At 46.6% G+C, this 21,339-nt stretch overlaps 1 protein-coding gene across 7 annotated transcripts in view; it reads left to right on the plus strand.

Moving 5' to 3' along the window:
- The window catches only part of CABIN1 (calcineurin binding protein 1), a 138,863-nt gene that overhangs the window by 74,391 nt on the left and 43,133 nt on the right, over window positions 1-21,339 (plus strand). For 5 of the 7 annotated variants that reach the window (XM_081288485.1, XM_081288490.1, XM_081288487.1 and 2 more), the window contains 2 exons: window positions 6,784-6,966; window positions 12,261-12,592. In XM_081288485.1, coding sequence (XP_081144611.1) covers window positions 6,784-6,966; window positions 12,261-12,592 — 515 coding nt within the window. The remainder of the gene's footprint in view (window positions 1-6,783; window positions 6,967-12,260; window positions 12,593-21,339) is intronic. The other 2 variants (XM_081288489.1, XM_081288491.1) reach the window with 1 other exon arrangement.

The following is a 21,339-nucleotide window of genomic DNA, read 5'->3' on the forward strand; positions in this document are numbered from 1 at the left end:
CCTCAGATGGTAAGTCTAAAGTCGAGGCTGTGATGTAGGTGATCCCTGGGGGGGTCTCCTTAAATGAACCCGTCTCCCTGGTAGGCACTACCCACCCACCCCATGAGAAGTTTGGGCTGCATCTATCTCGCCTATGTCAAAAAGGCTTTCCGTTGGTCTCCTGCTTTGTCTCAGGACCAGGGATCCAAAAAATCCCCACTCTGACCCCTCCACATACCCTCTAGGTGGGACTGAGGCAAGATAACAGTACTACCTGTCTCTGTCTCCTTACTTATGGCTTTGCTATGCCTCTGCTGGGCCAGGTAAGACAACTGAGAGCCTTAGCCACCAGACTTGGATCGTTTTCTTGCAAAGCATCGGCTGACTCACTTGGTCTTCTGAGTGCTCAGCTCAGGCCATAACACACATAGTTGTTTGCCAATCCCAATTGGAACCTTAGCTGCCAGAATCCTAGATACTTGGACAGCTTCACAGAAGAGGTGGGACTAGAATCAGGCGTGGAAACTCAGCTCACAGTGAAGTGGAAGCTGTCTGTGTATTTTCCAAGCCAGAATTCCCCCTCTGCACTCACCTGTATACTCCCCACATTCTTTTACCAGTGCACATGGACAATAAGAGCTTGCCTAGTTGGGAGCAAGCTGAATTCAACTGTTCAGAAATTATTCAGTGAATCAAGAGAGTGAATTCTTGCTCAAGGGCACAAAGCTGATGGGTGGGGACCCACTCCAGAGGAGTCTTTACTCCTGCTCTCCTAAAATATCCCCCCATTTCTAGCTTTCCCTGAGTACACTGGCCCTTCTGTGGTTTGTGCCTGATGACCTAAGAGATTACCCCACAGAAGAACCTACTGGGAGTGGGGAAAGGACAGCAGCATCTTCTCCTGCCCCTCTGTGGAGCCTCCCAGGGTAGGGGCTTCCCACATCAGGAAGTGAAGGCTGCCTTGGGCTTTATGCCTCAGTTCAAATAGCCCTTCTTGCTGCCTGCCCAGCCAGCTCATTTATCTCTGAGGATGTAAGTTTGTTCTGTTTGCCAAGAGCCTCTTCCCAGCACTATGACTCCATTGTCCTCCCTACCTCATCTTACCCCAGTCCTTAAGCTATACCATCTGTAGCAGTCCAGCTGACGGCAGGAAGAAGGACCTTTTCACATGCTTGCAATGTTTCTGGCAAACTTCCCCCACCATCTGCCTGTCTGTCTGACCTGCCTGAGGTCCTCAATCAGCTGTGTCAGAGAAGGTCTGATTTCCCTGGAGAGGTAGAGGTAAATAGATAGAACCATTTGATTCATCTTTTTTACCCTATTGGTGTTTAAAAAAAAAAAAGAAAAGAAACTTGGTTTTCCTTTGAGTGGCTGACTTCTTGGTGTCACACCTTGGGTTGCTTCTTGGTATTTAAAAATAAGGATCATTTTAAGTTAGCTTGTGCCCACCCTATCAGACCAATAAAGACCTTAAAGGAGCAGAGAGAAACTGAACCTTGAGCCTTGAGTCCAAATGGTGGTTCTCATTTGAAGAAATGCATTTGTTCTCTATTTCTGAAGCATTGCAAGTCCCCAGTGTGTCTCATGGTGCCTCTACCCCAAGGGTTGGTAGGAACTTTGGCTAGCACCTCCCCTATCCTCTTGCTCCCCAAGCCTGCCTGGTGCCCTTAGCATGCACAGCCCCTGCCTCATCAACTCTGCTCTAGCACTGTGACCTGCAAGTGGCACCTCAGAACTATGGTGGCTCTAACCCATTAGTAGTGCCTTCTTCAGGGCCACTTAGGTACTGTGATCACCCTGGGAGGAAGGCTCATTTAGAATCACCACAATGCCAGTGTCAGCCTCTGCTTCAGGGGCTGTCAGAGAATTAGATGTTCTGGGTTCTTGCACATGTCTAGAGGCTCAGGAAGGGCCTGGGAAAGTGCCATTTACAGTCCCGTCACTGCTGGGTCTCTCACCTCTCATGTAACCTGCTTCTCTGCTGTGGGTGTTATTTTATTTGTGTTTAAATTATTTTATTTTATTTTATTCTACCAGGGTACTTCACCATTGAGCCACATCCCAACCACATCCCATTTTGAGACAGGGTCTCACTAAGTTACTTAGGATCTTGCTAAATTGCCGAGGCCGCCCTCGAATTTGTGAGCCTCCTGCTTCAGCCTCCTGAGCTGCTGTAATAACAGGCATGCACCACCATGCCCAGCTATGGTTGTTATTTTAAAAGAGGCTAAGGCCAGGTATGGTGGTGCACACCTATAATATCAGTGACTTAGGAGACTGAGGCAGGAGGATCATAGGTTCAAGGCTAACCTCAGCATCTTAACAAGACCCTGTCTCAAAAATAAAAAGGATTAGGTATATAACTCATGGCAAAGCACCCCTAAATTCAATCCCCAGCAGCCCCTCCCCCACAAAAAAAAGGAGGTTCAGGAGAATACTCACTCAATTGGCTATTGCTCCTCAGGGAGTAAAAGCCCCCAGAGTGCATTATTATTAGAACATTGGAACTAAATACCTGTTTGCTTAAGCCAGTTCTTGGTTTTCAAAATGATGACAGCTGGGGTTCCACCAAACTGACTATTCCTTTAGGCCCAGAGCCCAACAGCTTGTGACCAGGGAGCTCGTGGGGCAGCATGCCAGTAGGTGAGATCATCTTGGCCATGCTTGCTTCCTGGAGCTTGCTGCAGAGTGTACTGATCAGCCTGCAGTGACTTCAGCTTGTCTTGTGCTATCTGAGGAGAGCTAGCCCTGGTCTGATGTTCAGAGAGACATCAACTGCAAGAGTATGACCTCTCCCATCTTTTGGAAACTGAGGCCTCTCAAGAGTTGTCCAAGTCATCAGTATTCTCACAGTCAGGACCAGAGAGAATGCTATAGGACAGGATGGGTCATTGAGCCATCATTCAAGTGTGCTAGGCACCAGGCCATACCCCTGTTGTAATCCCATGTGTGTCTGGCAGAGGTTGGGAGACCATGAAAATCATGTTAAAAAGCGAGGTGGCACATGCCTATAATTCCAGTGGCTTGGGAGGCTGAGGCAGCTGAGGCTGATTGAAAGTTCAAGCCAGCCTCAGCAACTGTGAGGCACTCAGCAGCTCAGTAAAACCTTGTCTCTAAATAAAATACAAAAAAGGGCTGGGGATGTGGCTCAGTAGTTGAGTGCCCCTGAGTTCAATCCCCAGTACAAAAAAAAAAAAAAAAATCATGATGTAGGGACTTTAAAGCAGCAAAATCATTCAGCCAGGTTTAGCCAGCCTATGTCTGAGTGTGTGACTGAGACCCCAAATTTGGAGCTCCTGCAATTATCATATATGGCTTCTGGAATAAAGGGTCTCTATTGTCAGGTCTTCCTTTTTATAGGGACAGAAAACAGCTTCCCCACCTCTCCTGAGGGAGAAGGGAAGGGATCCCCTTAAAAGGTTTGAAATTTTTCAGGACAAACCTGCTCCTAACTCCCATTCAGTGTTTATGGAGTCTTAGGGTCACAGGTGGCTTCACAAGTAAGCATAGAACACCTTGTTGAGTGTAAGTCAGAGAGGGTCTATCTAGTTGGATCCCTGCTCCCCAGCTTGGGTCTCACATACCCTATTCATGTTTTTCTAGCAGCTCAACTGATACTTATGACACATCAGTTACTAAGCAGTGAATATTTCAAAGGCAGCTATGAAAGACTGCAACTATATTGTGCTGCCTACAGTGTCTGTCCCCAGCTCTTGGATATACGATGAGACATGGGCCAAGAGGGCAGAGCAGATGTATGTGCTAAAACATCAATATCAAGTTTTTAAAGTAACTAAGCATAGAGCTGGAGGGTCTTGGGACTCTACCTTTCTTCCTGTGTCCTCAGAAGCCTATGGCATGGACCGCTCAGAAATATGTGACTACAGTTTATAGATGAGGCAGGGCCAAGGTCGCACAACTTGTGAGTAACACAAGAGGAATTTTTGATTCCTAGTTCATTGAGCATCACCTTCAGATGAAAGTTCAAGGCAAAGCACTTTAATTTTTTAATGGTTCTATTTTATCTCTATTATTCATTTGTTAATAATATCTGTTTTTTTTTAAATGTAGCTTTTGCCTTACGGTTAACAGAATACATCTCTAACAATAGTCTACCTTCAAAAGATACTGTACTTCTTCATGAGCAATGTTCTTACATTCCTCCCATCTTTTAGACTGTTTTCATTCATTTTGCTTTTACTTACCCTACTGGCCTACACATTGCTACTGTTTTGGTTTAGAAAGTGGTGTGGTATTTTAGTAAAATTAGAAATAAGAGGAAAGGTCTTTTATATATTTACTGTCACTTTAACTATTTATGGTTAACTTTGTTTCTCTGTGTAGATCCAAGTTTCTGTCTGGTTTCATATTTTTTTCTATCTCAGGAACTGCCTTGAACATTTTTTGTAACTCAGATCTACCATTAAGAAATCCTCTGTTTTTGTTCATCTGAAGAAAAGCTTTTGTTTCTCCTGCATTTGGGGGGTAGTATTTTTACATCTTCATGTAGAATTTTGAGTTTTTATTTATTTATTTGCAGTTTGAAGATAATGTCTAGGGCTAGAGGTGTGGCTTAGTAATAGAGCATTTGTCTGGCATGCATGAGGTCCTGGAAGTCATTGAGAGTTTTTATCTTTGGCTTTCAGCAGTTTGAGTAAGCACAGATATGATTTTTTTTTTTTCTTAATATGTGTGCAGGAGGTCTTTTCCCTGTTTGGTGTTCTTTGAGCTTCTTGGTAATTTGATGTCTTTCATTATGTTTTTTAATTGTAGTTGTAGATAGACAGAATGCCTTTATTTTGTTTATTTTTATGTGGTGCTCAGGATCGAACCCAGTTCCTTACACATGCTAGGCAAGCACTCTGCTGCTGAGCTACAGCCGAAGCCCCATCTTTCATTATTTTTGATGGTGTTTTGGGGGGTGGGGGTGGGGCTGGGGATCAAACCCAGGGCCTTGCACATGCTAGCCAAGCACTATAGTCATGTCTTCAAATATTTCTTTAGTCTTGTTTTTCTCTCATCTCTTATGGTGAGCCCAATTAATGGGTTAGATCATTTGGATGCTCTTGGATATGCTCTTTTGAAACACCCATTCTGCCACTTTTTCTCTTGGAGTGGATTATTTCTGTTGACTTAGTTTCAAGTTTTGCTTTTTCCTTCCACAGTTGCGTCAAGTCTGCTAAGAAGTCTGGTAAAGGCATTCTTCTCTGTTAACATTTTTTCTTGTTGTTATTTTCCCTAGCATCCTTATTTGACTCTTGCTTATAATTTCCATCTCACTCCTAAAATTCTCCCTCAATTCATGGGGTAATGTTTAGGTTTCCACTATAGCCTTTAACATACTAATCATATTTATGAATCATATTACTCTGAGTTAATTCTAACATCTGGATCATCTCTGAGTTTGGTTCTATTGATTGTTTTATCTCCTAGCAACACTTTTTTTTTCATTCTTTCTTTTTTCCTGGTATAGGTATCTTATAATTTTTATATTTAATACCAGATATGGTGAAGGAACAATAAACTGAAATAAATGACATTTATGCTCGAAATGGTCTTCCTTCTTCTGTTTCTAGGCTATCAGGGGAAGTTGAGTTAGGTTAATAAGAAGTTGAGCTGGCTTGGAAGTTGTTTTGCTTTGGTTATCTTAATTGCACCACTGGCTTTGTATTCCCCTTGTGTTACCTTGTACTTAAAGTGGGTCTAGTTTGCCCAAATTTTTTTTAGATGTTCCAGTTCTACCTTCCACATTAGGACTTCATGTGCACCTCAGGGAGAATCTCCCTGCCTGCTCTTGCCTGCTCTTGCCCGCTCTCTGCAGTAGGCTACTCTCTTGCTACTCAGTGCTTGCTACTATGGGATAGGGGCAAGGGTAGCTTTCTGTTGTCTTGGTCCAGCCTCAAGACTTAAGCAGCCTCTCTGTCCCTCATCTTGGGGGTGGGGCTTTCTCAGTGATTTGCCCCTCCCCTATTAGTAGGTTTCCTGCCCTTCTTCAGGGCAGAGGGTTTTCTTTGCCCTTCCCCTATACCATGAAGTAACAAAGTTTGCTGCCATTCCTCCATGGCCAGAGGCTTTTGACCTTTAGAGAAGAAGAGTCCAAGTCATACTCAGATCTTTCCCACAGCAGCTCTTGCTCCTCCCTCCAAGTCTGCACTCCCAGAAGGGGGTACTCGTACCCATATACATTCTGCCGTACCCTTAGTCTTCCTCCCACACCAGTCCCTAGAGAAACCCTAGGAGAACAGCCAGGAAATAAGTACAAGCTCCCTTTGTGTCTGTGACTCCGAGAGATCTAGACTCTGGTTCTAGACCCTACGTGGCCTTTAACAGTAGGTTAAAAACATTTGCCTAATTCTTTCCCATATGTTATTTCTATTATCTCTATATGATAGAAATACTATATAATGATGCCTACTATGCATCTCTTCCCACCTCCATGTTCACCAATAACACACTGATAGCTTACAGTTGGTCATGGTGGGAATATTTATACCAAACAAATCAGTAAATGCTACAAATCAGAGTCTTTTACTTCTCAGAACCACTTGTTGACAACATTTACTAAATACCACTGTTTGGGGAAACCTCAGGAAGGTTGACTGTGGAGACTGGTGCCTTTGGCAGTGGCTCAGGGGCCTCTGGGATATTTTGGATTCAGCAGGGTCAGAGTGGCTGTGCTCAGGCCATCTCCTTTGCAGGGTAGTTTCCAGAGCGGCAGGGAGATTTCACCATGGGGAGGCCTCTCCATGTTAGAAGTGGTGTGGACTCATGCTCCCGCCCTCTCTCCCTCCTTCTCCCCACCAGACCGAAGCCAGGACAGCACAGCCGTGGCGCTCTCAGACTCCAGCTCAACGCAGGACTTCTTTAACGAGCCCACCAGCTCACTGGAAGGCTCCCGGAAACCCTATGCAGAGAAGAGGTTGCCCATGCTCAGTGCCCAAACAGGACCAACTGGTAAAGACCTTCAGGGGGCCACAGATGAAAGAGGTATGAAGACCTAAGTCAGTAAATTAGAACTGTTTTGGTGTCCTGTAGCAGTCTCGGCAGAGCTGAAGACCATGGGTCCAGCCTGGCTTCTGTCTTTATGCCTCTAGCTACTGCCGTAGGACCTTGATTGGTCAAATTACTCACTTCTCTGGGCCTCCACTGTTCTCCTTGTAAGATGGTAGTGATCTCAGTGCCCACTTCCAGGGTTCTCATTAAACAAGGCAGCTCCTGAAGGTGCTGGCACAGAGCCTGGTGCACCATGTGTGCTCAGTGACATTTGTTGTTGTTACTATGACCCCCATAGCCTTGCCTGGGAAAGCCATGTCCACAATGTCAGTATGCCCTATTTTTTTTCTCCCTTGGTAAATGGTTATTTTAAAAAAAAGTCCTTAGATTCTAAATGTCAAAAATGTGTTTTCTTTTTAGTCTAAATCACATCGAGGCTCTAGGAAAAAAATCTCCTTTTCTAGACAGAAGGCCCTGATTTAAGTCCAGGATATACCCAGCACTCTTAGGATCCCCAGACCCCTTTTGTAGAAATCAGTGGGCAGAACCCCACCTCTGGGCTTGCTGGGAGACCACAGGCAGGTCAGGGAATTTCTTGTGCTACTCTAAGGTTTTAGCTGATCAGCCATGGATTTTTGAAAACTTTCCCAGTCTGGCAAGAGCCAGGCATGCAGGTGCTTACCAAACAATAGCAACAACAACTCTATTCTTGGTTGTCCTGGGCCAGACACTGCTTTAACTCATTTGGTCCTCTTAATCACCCTAGGAAGAAAGCAGTATGACTGTTTCCATTTTACAGGTGAAGAACCTAAAATTTGGGGGACTAGGGTTGTGGCTCAGTGGTAGTGTGCTTACCTAGCATGTGTGAGGCATTGGGTTCAATTCTCAGCATCACATATAAACAAATAAAGGTTTATCAATAACTAATAAAATAAAAAAAAAAGAACCTAAAATTTTTTCATTTGCCTGAGGTCAGGCTTAGCCACTATCCTGTGCTGCCTTCTCCAGGTGAACTGGATGGGAGCAAGGGGATGATAGCCTAGTCACTGTGTTGATCCTAGATGGGAAGATTAAGATTCGGGAGCTCACCTGCAGGGGTGGCAATGGAAACAGAGCAGGAGGTGAGGCCTTATCCAGCTCTCTACTCCATGCTAGCCTTTGAAGGGATGAGGCCACACCTGTTATAGGTGGAAAAAGTGACCCGATTAGCATCAGGTAAGAGATATGGAACCAGGGGACTTGCCAGATGGATTTACCTATACCTTCCCCTTTGGAATTGAAGCCACTGCCCTGCCTTCTCATTAAGTAGTTTTTTGCTATCCCCAGGTAATATCAACACTCTGTAAACTGACAGAAAACATTGTAGGAAATTTAGAATGGGAAGGAATAAGTAATTTATCATCTCTACACTATTATACAGCATTACTGATCCTAAAAATCAGATTATTTTTACTCTTGGACAAGCAAGACCGATCATCTCTGTCTTGTGCCCCATGCAGCTGTTAACTGATATAGATGCTGTTGTCATTGTGAGCTTCTCTCTACCATGTGTGGGGTGAGGGACCCGGTGGGGTGAAGTGGGGATTGAGGCAAGAATTTTGGCTTTGATTCACTCTAGCTTGTCCAGACCTTTCTAGATTTATAAGGAGCATCCTGCTTCTTCCATTCCAGTGGTTCAAGCCACAGTGTTTGGGGCTGGTAAAGAAAGGGTAGAAGCAAGTTATGACCTTGAAATGGTAGGCTTGAAATGAAGTATCTTGCTTCCACAGACATGTTCTTCTCCTCTAAGCCTAGCTTTTCCTGGGAACTGCAGTGGTAAAATTGATCAACTTCTTTTAGAATAGTTGATGTACCAAGGAATGCATAGAGTCTGTACCCAGCAGACAGCCAGACAGTACCTAGTGTTGAGTACTCCTCTAGGCTTGGCCTTGACCAGTGGTAGCCTCTGGCACACTCTCCCCTGCATTCCTAGTGGGCTATAGTCCTGGCCACCATGATCTCTAGGCTTGAGTCCCTCTGTTTCTAGAGTTAAGGCAAACCAAGAACCTCACACATGCTAGGCAAGTTCTCTATCACTGAGCTGCATCTTCAGCCTTTGAGCAGCTTTTGGCCTCTCTGAAAAAGCCAGAGCTTGGGTCAGTGCTGCATGTGCCCTAAGTGTCCTACATACCCCTTACCTTCCAGGCATGCCCTCATAGGCAACCTGCTGCTTCCTTCATGGCCCAAGTAGTGGGGCACAGGCCCTTGCTTACATATTTTGTGTCCATTATTGAGTAACAGGATGTAACAGGTACAGGTCTGTACCAGGCACTCAGTGCTGAGGGAAGCAGGAAAGAGCTGCCAAACATACTTTGCCTGGCTCTGAGCTGCACTTCTTCCTACTGTGTCCTGTGGGTATGAGCTGTCCTCCACACTGGTCTGTACCAGAATGCTTGAGGAAGGAGGCTTTGCAAAGATGACTGCTGCAGCTAGCTGAAGCTCACCTTTGCAAAGATCAGAGTTTGTAATTTTTTTAATAAAAAATATAGTGCATTCAGCACTAGGTACTGTCTGCCTGTCTGCTGGGTACAGACTCTATGCATTCCTTGGTACATCAACTATTCTAAAAGAAGAAGTTGATCAATTTTACCACTGCAGTTCCCAGGAAAAGCTAGGCTTAGAGGAGAAGAACATGTCTGTGGAAGCAAGATACTTCATTTCAAGCCTACCATTTCAAGGTCATAACTCATTTCTACCCTTTCTTTACCAGTCCAGAATGTGAACATGGGAACAGTAAAGATTTATATTTTAATAGAGGAAAATAAACATGTGTGGTCCATGCAGTATACATCACAACCTGCCATACTATAGCCACATATTCCCCCTTTCTGATCAAATGGAGGCCTAAGTCACTGGCAGGGCAGGGTGAGGAGTGCTGAAGGTGGGAGAAGGCTGCTCACCTTTTGTGGGGGAACACCCCTACTGGGCTTTTATCTCAGACTAGTGGAATTTGGATAAGAAGATCTTATCAGTCAGGAGAAAGAAACTTGAGGTCTTTCTGTCAGGACAGATTTTGGCTTGGGCTTCTCTGCTGTTGGTATCTCTGCAAGACATGTAGCCACCTCAGGTCAAGCTTTTCCATAATGAGGACCCTGAATTCAGGGGGCTGTTTATGCACATCCGCCCACAAGCTTTACTAGAGAGCCTTTCCAGCCTTCCCAGGTAGCCCACCGTATACAGCCACTACTCCACTCTGGTGGGGGACCTGTGTTCTAGTGGCCTTGGCACCTATATAATGTTGTTGACTGTTCTTGTCAGCAACAGATCCCACCCAAGACTAGGTGACCAAAGGATGCATTTCTCTTGCTTTCTATTGAGAGGAAGAAGTCTTCCCAGCTTCTTGCAGCTAGGGTTAGCACTAAACCTCCTGATTAGGAAGCATTTTGTGACTTTGTTGACTTTTCTGACCCTCTTCCTTTCATCAAATAAATGGAGAATTCTGTTGACCTGTGAGGCTCATTCAGCAGTGGGAAATAGAGGCTGTGGATGAGGCAACTGCCTCATTTCTCCTCAAATTTTATCTCCCTTTGAGATTGCTGTTTTCTTTGTTTCTCGTGTGTCTTCAGATATGTGTTCTGCATTCTGTTTGGTTTAATTCTTGCCCTCTGCCTACTTTTTTTTTCTTTTTCTTTTTTAATAAAAACTGTATTCTTGTGTCTTTGTGTTTGAGAACTTAGTGCCTTTTTTTGAGCCCCTGGGTGCTCTGCATCATCATCCAATTTTTAGGGCTAGGCCCAGAGCCATTACTCTTACAGTGTATGTTGAGCCACATTTCAAACATACTGGAAACCTGGCACACTTTTATGTAAAATGCCAGTATCCCCTGCAAGATGATGCCAGCCTTAAGCTGTGGGACCTAAGTAGCGTCCTGAGCCCACATGAGAGATTATAGCATCTAGACCAAATAGGACTTCCTGGTATTCAGTCATTCAGTCTGCTTCATATGGTGAAAGAGAGTAGGTCTCAGTTAGGCTCTGGGCCACTGGGGAGGGGAGATGTTTTTATGCCGTCACTCTGCAAACTCTATCCTGAGGTGGGGAAGCCTAAGAGAGGCCACACCAAGTAGGGTACTGAGTGATACAAGTAAATGGGTGAGGAAGGGTAGAGAAGAAAGCAGGGTTCCAGGAAAAAGAATGACAGGGCAAATGCAGGGATACTGAAGGAGGTATTCTGAGTAGCTGGTCTCAGGGGAGCTGGAATGGCTGGTAGCTGAGAGGAGCACAGTCTCAATAAGAAGTGCAGTGATCGTCAAGCTTGCCACATACCTGATGTTCACCTGATTGTGTTTATACTTGGTCCTTAGGACCTTAGTCTTTGCCCATACAAGAGACTTCAAGTGCCGCACCTACAGTGGATAGAGCACTGTCAGGGGCGTCAATCAGAAGGCATACTGCCTTCAGACTGGATGGTGTTAGCTGACTCCCTGGCCCCTTCCAGGCAAGTTGTACAAGATGTGCCAAATTCCCAGTGCTAAAGGAACTACCGGCCAAAGACCCTTTGGCCTTTGGCCTTTGTCCCCACCCCACTTCCTTCCATCATTTTCTCCTGAGCCAGATAGCCTCCTCAATCTGTAGCTAAGGAACCTGCACCTCAGGGACTATTAGCTTGAGGCCACCCAGCCTCTCTTGTCTTCCTGGTACCCAACTTGGGTTTCTTCGGCTGCCTGACTCTGAGGTGCCTAATGGGGGAGGGCTGGATGGTCACATTCCAGGCTTGCATCAAGTTGGGGCCTGTGTATAAGCACTCAATTCACATTGGAGCCCTGGAGAGTGATATTGAATAGATTTGTGGGCTGAGATACTGAGCAGAGGAACAGATATGGCACTTGATGAGACTTTTCCTGGCTCTTTTATTTGATGGTGGTGGTGATAGCATCTGCCCTCTTTGAGCCACATTCCTATTGCACCTACACCATCCCTGAAGGTGGGACAGCCTATTCTGCCAAATATTCAGCGGGGAGGAATCAGATCCCAGTTTATAACTCCTGCTCTCTATAGCCTCTGGGCCCCTCTGCTGCATGCCAGCTGGGATCTCCTGTTTCACAGAACAAGAGACCATGTGGCCACAGAGGCCTAAACCAATGGTGGCAAAGCCAGTACTCAGCCCTTCACCTCCCACTGCTGGGTCCAACATGGGCACTGAACCAACTCTTCCAGTCACCTCACTGAGTTGCCTCCACCACTGTTAATAGATTGCTGCATGAGCAGGTCCTAAAACCAGGGTGACTTTCTTTTGGTTCTCAACTGTAGGAAAGACTGAGGAGTCCTCAGAGAGCACAGAAGGCTTCCGGGCTGCAGAACACGGAGTCCAGAAACCTGCTGTAGACCCCCTGGCCTCTGGTTGTATTCCTGTCAAGGCCCCAGTGTCCACACCTGCTTTGTGGGATGGGAAGAAGAGGGGTGAACCCCCAGGGGAGCCAATGGCCTTCCCCCAGGGGCTCCCAGCTGATGCCGAAGAACAGCGCCAGTTCCTCACAGAGCAGTGCATCGCCTCTTTCCGCCTGTGCCTGAGCCGCTTCCCCCAGCACTACAAGAGTCTCTATCGACTGGCCTTCCTCTATACCTACAGTAAGACCCACCGGGTGAGTGGACTTGGATCTTTTTCCAGGACAGACAGATCCTTGAAGGCTGATAGGTAGAACCTTAACAGATTGGAGTTTTGTGATAGGGCTCTGGTGGCTCTCATGGGAGGGATGGGAGAGGAGGGAATGGCCCTGCAGAGACAGGACCAACTTGTCCCAGGCCCCAGCCCTCCAACTATCTCTTGCAGTGGCTTCCTTGCCATCAGCCTTCCCTGGGGTTCACCTCCCAGGCACAGCTGCCACAACAATCTTCAGGCTATTTCATGGGGGCTAGGTGTTGACAGCCTTCTCTGGCTCCTTTTAGAAAGCAACAGCTGTGCCTCAAGCTTAAGTGCCCCCAAGGGCTTCCCAGCCAGACCTCTTCTATTGGCATTTAGCATTTGTGGAGAGACTGAGGTGACTTCTTTTTTTCCTTCACTCACTCCACACTTACCCAGGAGGTAATGGAGGGACATTGCACCTGGTCATGGCACCTGCCCCATGTAGCTACATTCTAAGAGATTTAGAACATTCAAATGTGCAAGCAAAGCATTTTGACCAATATTACAGAGAAAATAACAGGACACAGGCATGGGGGTAGTATAGTAGATCTGTGAAGGCAACTGTGCTGAGACCTGTGATGTAAGTAGCGGGTGGCAGCAGGCTAATTGAAAAAGAGAATGTCTATCTAGGATCAGCAGCCCCCAAAAGTAGATATGTGGTTGACAGCTAGAATGGGCAGGCAAGCAGAGAAGCCTGTGGGGGTCTCCTTGGGAGATTTGGCTCTCTGAACTCAGGCTTTTCTCCTAGAGGTCTCCTACTGTTGCCCCCACCCCCCAAGCCTTCCACTTTCTCTGTAGGATGTTTAAAGAATCAGGAAAGGCATTTGGCCAGAGAGATAGACCCTGACTTAGCACTGGTTACTTTAAAGAATTCTGTTTGGTAGACTAGCTCAAAGATCCAAAAGGGTACATGCCTTATCCCCTCAGTAACTGATCACTCATAGGGCTTGACCAGTTTCCCTTAAAGTTGGCCTCAGCAGGCCTGAGGAGGGAAGAGATCTTGTCCTCAGGGCCTTGGCCTCTGTGAAGTGTGTGCTGGCAAACAATAGCATGTTATGGCTTTCTCCATTACCCGCTGCCTGTTGCTGCTGCTCATGCCACATAGGAGCCTGGCCCACTCACTGCCTGACAGTGGACCACTGCCTCACATGGCAATGGACCTTACCTCTCCACGCCAGGCCTTCTGTATCAAGAGTGGCCTGGGTTTTAATAAACTCCAACCATCTTGTATCTTCACTGATGAAGCAGTTTGCAGACCAGAGGGACAAGGACTGAGACATCATCCCCACCCCAATGTGATCATTGCCTTAGGAACTTTCTACCTAGTTCCTTTTGGGAATAGCAGAGCCCACTGCAAGAACCCTCTTGGGTCTCAGTGAGAGGAACATTAGCAATCATCACTGGGTGTTCCCCTACTTTCCCAATGTAGCTGGTGTCAGCTCTGAACAAGACACAACCACTTCCTGGTGCTGAAGCTAAGACCATTCCCCTGTGCTGTTGCAGGGCACCTTCCCCAAAGGAGATGATAAAATGGAATTTGGAGAACAAGATGGTTTGTAAGGATGAGTACCTGTGGAAGTGAGGGGGAGAATGCAGGATTTGTTGGGAGGAGAGGTGAGCTGCGATGCAGGCCTCATGATGTCCAGCCACCCAGCCTCTGCTTCCTGCTAAAGGACTTTATTTGGAGCCTGAGGGAGCTGATATACATTAAGTGCTCAGCACAGTGCCAGGCAGAGGCTGTGGTGATTATATCCTGTCCTCCTCATTTGATGAGGTTTTTCAAAGTAGAAAATGGTATTTTTGTCAAATTAAAGTAAAATAGAAGGGGGTTAACCACACTTCTACCACTCTAAAACAAAAGCTATTTCATATGTAATATTCCTTCTGGCTCTTGTGCACATGTACTTTTGATTGTGTGCTTTTAAGGCACTATTCATTTTAGGGCCTATATGGCAGGGATCATATCCCCTTTACTTTACATCTGGGAACCCAGGCTCAATGTTATATGGGGCTGGGTTTCAAAGCCAGATATTGGCCCAGGTGGCCTCACTCAGGGCCCAGTTGCTCCATTACCCCCACTCTGTTAAGTGTGTCTACCTTAAGTGTGTCTTCCCATTTTTCTCTTCATATATGTCCCCAGGTCATTTTGGTCACTCTGTGATGGTCCGTGCACCATCCATGGGTCCATGGACCCAGTAGATCCAGCCATTCCCATTAGTAGGGATAGAGGCTGCCTAGAACTATCTGCCCCACTGATGCCTGTGGCCCTGGGCAACTCCCACAGTTGTCACAGTTGTTTTTTCCAACTCTTCTGTTAGTTATGTTCCTAAGTTGGTTTCCTTGGTTTTTGGAAGTGAAATGCTGGCCTTGGTTCTGAGATAGACCCCTTTTGTGGCAGATTTTCCCTTTCTATAGCTACACTGCCAACTCAGAACCCCAGGCATAGCCAGATGTGCTTCTGGTAGTCTCCAGGCCATCAAGTGCACGCCCTGGAACCTGATTGCTTACCTGGGCCAGCTCCCATTGGCTTCTTTGTCAACTTTATCCAGGGACCTTTGCCACCAGTTGACACCACCAACTTGAATGGCAGGTTATTAGCATCTAGATCCACTGAAAACCTAAGTTAAAACCATCCTGTTACTCAGGATATGCCTGAGTCCTGGGGACAGGGCCTGAGTGTCAGCTCTGCTGGTAGTAGCTTGTCCACAAATCTGGGGACACAGCTCTTTCTGTTGCTGACTAATTCCAAACCATTAACTGGTAGCAATGACCACTTTTCAAACATAGTTATTTGGTAACAAACACTTCACACTGTGTATATTTGAAGACAGCACATTTCTTCATAAAACCATGCCTGTGGGCTTGACAGTGACATTTTCTGGTTACTGTCTTGTGGCTCAGTGGCCAACTGGAGTGCCAGAAGTCTGAGTCTTCAGAGGGACCCAGCAGATAGAGCCTGCTCAGGCCTGATGGTTGACTCCTGGCCCCTTAGATCTTTCACAGTGCCTTAGAAAGGGCATGGTTTGTTTCATAAGGATTTTGAGGAGAGAGAAAGAATGTGGGTTCTGAGGCTGTACTTTTTTGGGTTCAGATCCTGGCTTCATAGTGGGAACTTTTGGAGGCTCAGTGAAATTCTGTTCCAGGGGCTGGGGATGTGGCTCAACTGGTAGCGCACTTGCCTGGAGTGCGTGCGGCCTGGGTTCGATCCTCAGCACCACATACCAACAAAGATGTTGTGTCCGCCGAGAACTAAAAAATAAATATTAAAAATAAAATTCTCTTAAAAAAAAAGAAATTCTGTTCCAGGAGAATGCTGGTGATATGCATATAGAATTATTGTGATAACAAGGTGAAGGGTAGGGTTCCCTGGTAAAGCAGCCGACAGCTTTTCTTTCCTTCTAATTAGGATGGGGTCTCAGCATCTCCATGGCTGCTTGCTCTTCTGCCAGGCCTTCTGAGAACTCCCTGCCTGGGGCAGGGTTACCAAAGGCCAGTATGCACCTGGAGGACAGCAGAGAGGAAAAACATGCTTACTGGCAGCTAGTGATGAGTCTAGGAAGAAAAATAAAGTGGATAAGGAGATGGAGGAGGAAGTTTGGCTATTGAGTCAGGGAGGTCAAAGAAGACCTATCTAAGCAAAGAACTGAATTACCTGATGGAGCCCTGACAGCCATGGGGCATCAGGGCAGAGGCTGCCAGGTGGATGGCACAGCCAGCATGCCTGCCTTGATATAGAAACAGGTCTGGTGGGAAGTAATAGGCAAGAAGGAGGGGGAAGAGGGTGTGGTCAGAGGCCTTCTGGGGCCTAGTTAGGCAGGATGAATTGTGGAGACATCATTCCAAGTGAACTTCAAGCCATTGCAACAGGTGTCATGTAGCTTTTTTATATATATATATATATATATATATATATAGTGAAAGATATTTGAGCTGCTGTAAAGACAGTGAAGGGTCAATTTAGAGAGCCTTGCCAATCAATGTATTCCAATTTCCAAACATGTAAAGTCTAATCACATTTTTTTTTCAATGATTAAAAGGATCAATCCACCAGGTCTGGGATTGGGATATATGTATCCTTCTGTTCTTACCCTCATGTAGTTACTGATGGGCATGGAGGTGTCCTGCATTTTGCTGGGTGAATCCATGTAAGGATGTATCCTCAGCTTTGTGAATGTCCCCAGCTCCATCAGAGTTCCTCAGAGTCTCTTGGCTCATGCAGCTCTGCACTCTGTAAGCTCCAACCAATTCCCCTCAACCTGGGGAAACCAGGGCAGCGGTGGCTCCACAGGCTAAAGCCAGGACTTCTACCCATTCCTGATTCCTCTAATTGTTTTGGAACCCCTGAACCCCATCCCTTTCTTCAGACCAACTCCTGAGATATAGCCAGGTAAAGCGCTGAGCCTGCCATCACACATGGTAGGCAGAAGGCCACTCTGCAGAGTCCCATCTGTCTCACAGAGAAGCTGGTCCTCCTCCCAGATGCATGCCAGGTAGTTCCCACACTTGGTATCACCATGTAGGGGTCATGGAACCTGGCCTTTATGAGCCCCACTCTGTCTTTCATAGATTTGTGAGAGAAGAGGTTATTAAGCAGTGAGTGAACCACTGTGATTGGTTGTAGCAGAGGGAGAGTTCCTGGGAGCAGAAACACAGGCAGAGCACATTTATCAGAACCACCTACATGGTAGGACTATAGGTGACCCCCTGTTAGAGATACCAGGGTATTGCAAGGAATCAAACATCTGCTCAGAAGTAGCTTAACAAGGCGAATTTTACTTCTGCCCACTTGGGTGGGCAGTCCACCTGTTTTTATCACCAAGGAAGCACTGTCCCTTGCTCTGAAAGGAGGAGCTTGGGGTTACAATCTATACAATTGGCTAATTTTAAAATTGGGGTGGGCTAAGGGAAGGGCTATAAGTTACAGTGGCTATAGTTGGATCTCAAAATGGCTATGATTGGCTCTTATATCCCAATTAAGGCTAAAATACTATATTCTGAAAATAGACCACCAAACTTTCTATTTCTCACACCCCAAGGACAGTAGCCCAGTTCTCCTGTTTCCTGCCATTAGCAAGCATTGCTAAATCACTACTTCATGTAGAACTCTTGGTATAGTTAAAGACATAGGCTACCCTGCTCCAAGCCTTGATGTCCTGTATGAAAGGATATCCTTAGGGGCTCCCAAGAACTCTGGCAGTTAGCCCAATGGGTAATGTATTGAGACAATTAATGATTGGGTGGTGCATGTTAACGTAAGCAGACAGTTGTAAACCCTGCAGTCATGGACTGTCTCACTAGGGGAAGCCCAATGCTGAGCACCCTGGCTTTGAGTGGGGCCTAGGCTGCCCTACTCATGCCCTCTGGCCCCTTGTTGCCTCACTTGACACGTTTCTTCCTTGTTTCAGAAACTTATTTTATGGAAGGTTTCCAGCCTCTTTCTAGGCACATAATATGTAGTCCTCTCCTTCCCTGATCTACTGCTGGCCCTTTCCTGCCTTTGAGCCTCAGATTGTTCCCTCGGCCTGATGTCTTCTTCTTTCCCATTTTATTTATTTATTTATTTGTTTGTTTGTTTTTAACTTATTTATTTATTACTGGGAATGGCACCCAGGCATGCTTTACCCCTGAACTACATCACCATCCCTTTTTATTTTTGAGACAAGATCTCACTATACTGCCCAAGCTGACCTTGATTTATGATCTTCTTGCCTCAGTCTTCCAAGTCTGTGGGATTACAGCCATATACCACTGCATCCAGATTTCTTTTCCGTTTTCTGAAAGCATGAAACCTGCTCATCTTCATTTCATGCTCCCCACAATATCTATTGCATCCCCTCTGTGGGCTCTAAACTGATAGCTAACCCTTTGAGGAGCCACTAGTGAACAAGTCAGTCCATGGCCCTCTCCTCATGGGGTTGACAGCAAACCTGTCAGTGCCACTGCACAAGGTGGCAGTGACACTGTGGGGACAGTATTGTGGGAGGCTAGGTGGGGGTCAGGCAAGATGGCACCAGGCTGAGGGACCTGTAGGGACTCAAGTGGGAGCAGAGGCAAGTGGGACTAGAGGACCATCTAATAGGGGAATAGGGAGAAGATGAGCTGGCGTGTAGGCAAGGAAACTAAGGCATGGAGCTGGCCCTTGTTTGAAGGGAAATACAGCCTGAAGATTTTCAAGCAAGAGAGTTAGAAGGTCCTCTGCCTTCTGCTGGGGAGCTAGGATGGTACAAATGATGTATGGAGGAAGTCATTGAGGTGTCCATATACTTTCAGGATTCTTCTCTCTGCCTCTCATCAGCCACCTCTCAGCCTGTCCTCTGTTACAGTGGGGTCTATGCACAGGCTTCAGGGCTCATAAAACCCAGGAAGATATGTGTGCTTTCATCTGGTGAGTGGCTTCAAGGAGTTCTTCCCATTCCCAAAGGTATGGGCCAGTGCTTTGTAACAGGTTGCATGAGGCTTGAAAGAAGACTGTGGCCAGTTCAGCACATGCCCAGACAGGTTTGTAATGTGACTTGCTCACCTTTGGATGGGCAAGGAAAGAGCCCAGTCCTTAGAGTCTTTCTGGCATGGACCAAAGTATGAAGCTATCTCTGTCACTTCCTGGCTCTGGGAGCTCAGGCAAGCCCTTGAATCTTCAGCCTGGGTTTCCTCATTGGTAAACTGTCACTTACCTGTGATGAGAAGTTATGGTGTTGTTTTCAGCCTGGGCAGCATTATGGTCACCTTGCCTCACCTTGAGATACTATGAAGCTGCAGGGTAAACTGTGTGTCAGAGGACCACTGCCTCTCACAGAAGTCCAGTAAGGGCCTAACACAGACTCTTTCCCTTCCTCACTCCACCAGTCTGGCACCTGCCAGATCCCTCAACAGGTTTCCTGGACCCTGTCAGCTCCCATCCAAGGTGTCAGATGCGAATTAGCTGAAGCTCCCATGAGCTATCTGGATACTCTGTGCCTTCGCTATTAATTGGCTCTTTCTCTGGTGGGCCTTGGAGACAGCTGGAGAAATGCACTCTTCACCAGTGCATAGTGGCCAAGTCTATCAGAGACTAATTGATAATCCAGGTTGGATTTGACAGGCCAATGCTTTTAGTACTTTTTGCAAGTGTCCTGAAAGCTCTCACTGCCTTCCTCCTGATTCCTCCCTCCTCCCTAATCCATCCTAAGGGGAAAGGCCACTTGGTGTAGTTGTCACTACAGAAGCTGTAGAGTGGTGGAAAACAGTGTGGGTTCCCATTCTGTGACTATGGGACCTGTAGTGAAGTGCCCAGATCAGGAAGCAGTCTTCTCCTGTCTACCCTGGCCCCAGGGCTACTTTCTCTAGTGTCCCTAGCCAGAAGGAAGTCTTTGTTGGGACCTTCTTTTCTTGGTTTTCATAGGAAAAGATGGCTACTATGGAGATGCTTCTTTAAGCCATGTTATTACATCTCCTGCCCCAAACTGCTGCTACTTAACAGGTCTTCTGGACATTTCTCACAAGTCCTGTGCTCCTGATCCAGGGGCCTGACTCAGGTGTCTTAAGAACCTTGTCTAAGATAACCTTCCTCCTCTTCTTGCTTCTGGGCCTCAAATGGGGCTACTGCCTACTGGAGACCCCCATCAATTCACCATGAAGGGATGCAGTCATCAGGCCTTGAAGCCCTGGAAAGGCCTTGAGGGTAAGAGAGGAAAAGTATCTTAATAGGCCATGGCATCAGCTGGGAAGCTCTGATAGCAGCTGAGCTCAGTAAGAGTGATTCCAATGTGATCCTTGATAGAATTTTCTACTTGAGGCTCCCCTCACTATTCAGTTGGAATTGACTCTGCACATGGTCTCAGCATGTCAGACTAGTGTCTGAGCAGGCACCAAGCCTTCCACATGCAAGGCCATGCTGACAGAGTGTCCTCTGTCTTGTCTGACAGGAACTATCCTTGCCCTCCTCCTGGCATTCTGGACTGTCCACAGCTCTCTAATCCTGCCTGCATGTTAAATTAGACCAGACAGAGCCTCAGTACTGCTTAGTCAGGGCAGCCTTGACTTTAAGAGAGCCTGGTCTTTCACCCACTCTGAAAGTCAGGCCTTGTCCCCATAGAAATTGGCCTTGGAATTAATACTTGGACTTAACCATTCAGTCTTCCCTTGGGAGGTGGCTCTCTCCCTCAGACTTCCTTGGAAGAGCCATTTTCTTTTTCTGCCATGAGTATGTCATCCAGGAGATGCATACTTGGGACCTTACCTTGACCATACCAAGGGGGCCTTCATTCTTGTGTGGCCCACCTCCATACAGCTGCAGGTCCTACCTGATGTTAGGGAACAGCCTGCTGGGCATGGCCCTCTGTGTCAGAAGCTCAGAGGCTAGCAAGCATGGGCCTCACAACCAGCAAGCCAAGAGTCTGGATTTGTACTTTTCTTAACCTGATGATGGAGATAACAGTAAGTTCAGCCTGGCCAGCACAGGCTTGTAGGCCAAGAAATGAAGAGGGTGTTGGGAGCAGATGGAATATGAGGTGATGAAAGTGTAGACCCAGTGCTAAGAAAGATAAGCAAGGGGCCTAACGGGGAGAAGAGAACTGATTGGCCTGAGAGAGTGGGTATGATAGAAAGGATAGGGGGTCCAGGCCTAGCTGTGCTCCCTGCAGTACCTCCCCTGTAGGATAGGTAGCACTGCCCTATGGTGGGCTGTATGGCCAGGGTTCTAGTTCTCACTATTTAAGCACACTGTGGTAC

Source organism: Spermophilus citellus (genome assembly GCF_964194105.1).
Source record: "Spermophilus citellus genome assembly, chromosome: 3".
NCBI classification, from domain to species: Eukaryota; Metazoa; Chordata; class Mammalia; order Rodentia; family Sciuridae; genus Spermophilus; species Spermophilus citellus.